At 45.8% G+C, this 2,500-nt stretch overlaps 1 protein-coding gene across 2 annotated transcripts in view; it reads right to left on the bottom strand.

The window, feature by feature from the left end:
- Positions 1-2,500, bottom strand: part of rnf130 (ring finger protein 130) — a 32,027-nt gene that overhangs the window by 9,721 nt on the left and 19,806 nt on the right. For both annotated transcript variants that reach the window (XM_053506113.1, XM_053506112.1), the window contains exon 6: positions 1,390-1,472. In XM_053506113.1, the coding sequence (XP_053362088.1) occupies positions 1,390-1,472 (83 nt within the window). The remainder of the gene's footprint in view (positions 1-1,389; positions 1,473-2,500) is intronic.

Here is a 2,500-nt window from a genome sequence, read left to right as displayed (position 1 = left end):
GTATTATGGTGAACTGGTATGTTTGGATGCTGTCTTCCTCACTCTCATTGATCACTCAGGTTTGCTGACGGTGAGGTGATTGGTTGCTTTACATTTCAGTTCCCCCTCATGTCTGTGTTTCCTTCTGGCTCCTCCCTTTTAGTTATGATGTCATAGTTAGTCCTGCCGGAGTCTCTGCTTGCACTCTACAGTTAATATACATTCACATTATACATTGTTCGACTATGACCAGAACTAACTGTTATTTCTCCATCTCTTTGCTCTCCCCTTTTCTACTCTCTCCTCTCTCTCTCTCTCTCCCTCTCTCCTTTTTCCTCTACCTATCTCTCTGTCGAGCTATACATGTCGCTCCTGAGCTGCCAGTGATCCAGACCCCCTCTCTAACTCATCCTGGAGTCCTGCTTCTGGTTGGAGATCTCATCACATGGATGCCCCCGTGTGGTCTGCCTGGGATGTGTGTGGTGACTGGGGTTGGTTCCACTTTTCCATGAAGGTGGTCCTGTCCTCGACTGATGCAGAAAGTTGTTCTCTGAGGACCCCGTGACTTCAGTCACTCAATAGTTCAGGACTGGAATTTCTCACAGTCTACCTGAGCCTTCGTCGTCCTCGGCTCGTTCATCAGGAACGATCTGATCATTTTAATTCATTCACATTTCATATAAACTTATTTCTTTTAATCGTATAAAGCAGCTTTGCGACAATGTAGATTGTTAAAAATGCTATACAAATAAAACTGAATTTAATTGAACCTTACCCACACACACACACACACACACACACACACACACACACACACACCTTAATGACTGTAACACTGATTAGTGTGTGTTATCTGTTGTGTGTGTAACTCGAGTTCCTCATTACGGTTATAAACAGTAAGACTGAAAGGCCACGCCCACAAACGAGAGGTCAGTAACAGTCACACCCACAAGACACGCCCGACATGTCATATTACTGCTCAGGGACACAGGGAGTGTAAGGAACGAGCGGGGTGAGCAGTGTGTGTGTGTGTGTGTGTGTGTGTGTGTGTGATTAGGATGATTTGTGAAAGGTGACCTGTAAAGTTGACGGCCAAAACTCCAGCTGTGTGACCGGGGCTGATCCAGCAGATGGTGCCTGAAACCCTAGGAGGAATAAAAATCTGTGTGTGTGTGCGTGAGTGTGTGTGTGTTTGTGTGTGTATGTAGAAGATTAGGTTTAGGGCTGACTGGAGGTCACTGAAATCGGTGCTAAAAATAACCAGAGCAGGTTCACGGAGCGACAGTTAAACACTATTACACCAGACATCAACAACACAAAACTCCCTGTTTCTCACAAACACACACACAAACACACACACACACACACACGCACACGCGCACGCACACGCGCACGCACACGCGCACTCACTTGCAGGGTAGGATGCGGACCACATCGTTTAGCTGGTAGCCTTCGATACACACGGCACAGTGATTAAAATCTGGTTCTGTTTCCTGGAAAAAGAAATAAAGTGAGATTAACAGAGTGTTAAACACTGGACATTAACCCTGCACTTTCACACACACACACACACACACACACACACACACACACACACATCTGTTAGGGAAGGTTGACGAAGAGCAGGCTATTAACACTAATGGAGGAATCGGGTCGGTCATGCACAGGTCAGATGGAACGGCACCACCAGCGATGACGTAATCGCCGCTTTGTCACAACACGTTGCCTAGCAACAGCTGAATGATGCGAACTGACAGGAAGCTCTGGGTACACGCGATGACCGAACCGCCGAGAAACAACATGAATGAAGGAAGAGAAAGAAACTGAATCATGACTGAAAGTCCTTCTGACCAATCAGAGACCAGCGTTACATACCGCTCCAGTCGGGTCTCACTCACGTGTACTCACCGTCTCTATATAACGTGTCCACATCACGCAGTTCCACAGCCCAAAACATAAATATGGTTTGGTTCTCATGTCTGTCTGTCCTTCCGTCCCCCTGGTACGTCCCCCCGCCCGTCCGTCTGTCTGTCTGTCCATCTGATGAACCCCAGACCTACATGTCAGCCGTTTTCCTCATCATTTTTCTCTCGTGTATTTTTTCCTTCATTTTCCAGGAAGCTCCTCTTTTCAGGATGCTATTTGCGTCACTCGGTCGTGTCCTGTGTTTTCTCTCTGCCCAAGGTGACTGTGTGTGTGTGTGTGTGTGTGTGTGTGTGTGTGTGGAGCCGTGTTGGGTTTCTAATGGTGTTTCTCACTCAGCATTTCACCCTCGCTTTGTGTCTGTGTGTGTGTGTGTGTGTGTGTGTGTACAGACGGTTTCAAGTTATGTATAACACTGAAATGTAACACATTACTATATACAATACCTTTATGAATATTAATTAATGGGCGTGTCTTGTATATTATATAATTGTAATTGTATGCTGGTGCCAATATAACCATTTATGGGTTTGTGGGTGTGTCTTACTTTAAATAACAAAATAAAAACAGCACCAAATAGCCATGTCTATACTGTATA

This window comes from Clarias gariepinus, chromosome 10 (genome assembly GCF_024256425.1).
Source record: "Clarias gariepinus isolate MV-2021 ecotype Netherlands chromosome 10, CGAR_prim_01v2, whole genome shotgun sequence".
Taxonomy (NCBI): Eukaryota; Metazoa; Chordata; class Actinopteri; order Siluriformes; family Clariidae; genus Clarias; species Clarias gariepinus.
Note: the sequence above shows the minus strand (reverse complement) of the source record. Positions and strands in the feature narration are given on the sequence as shown.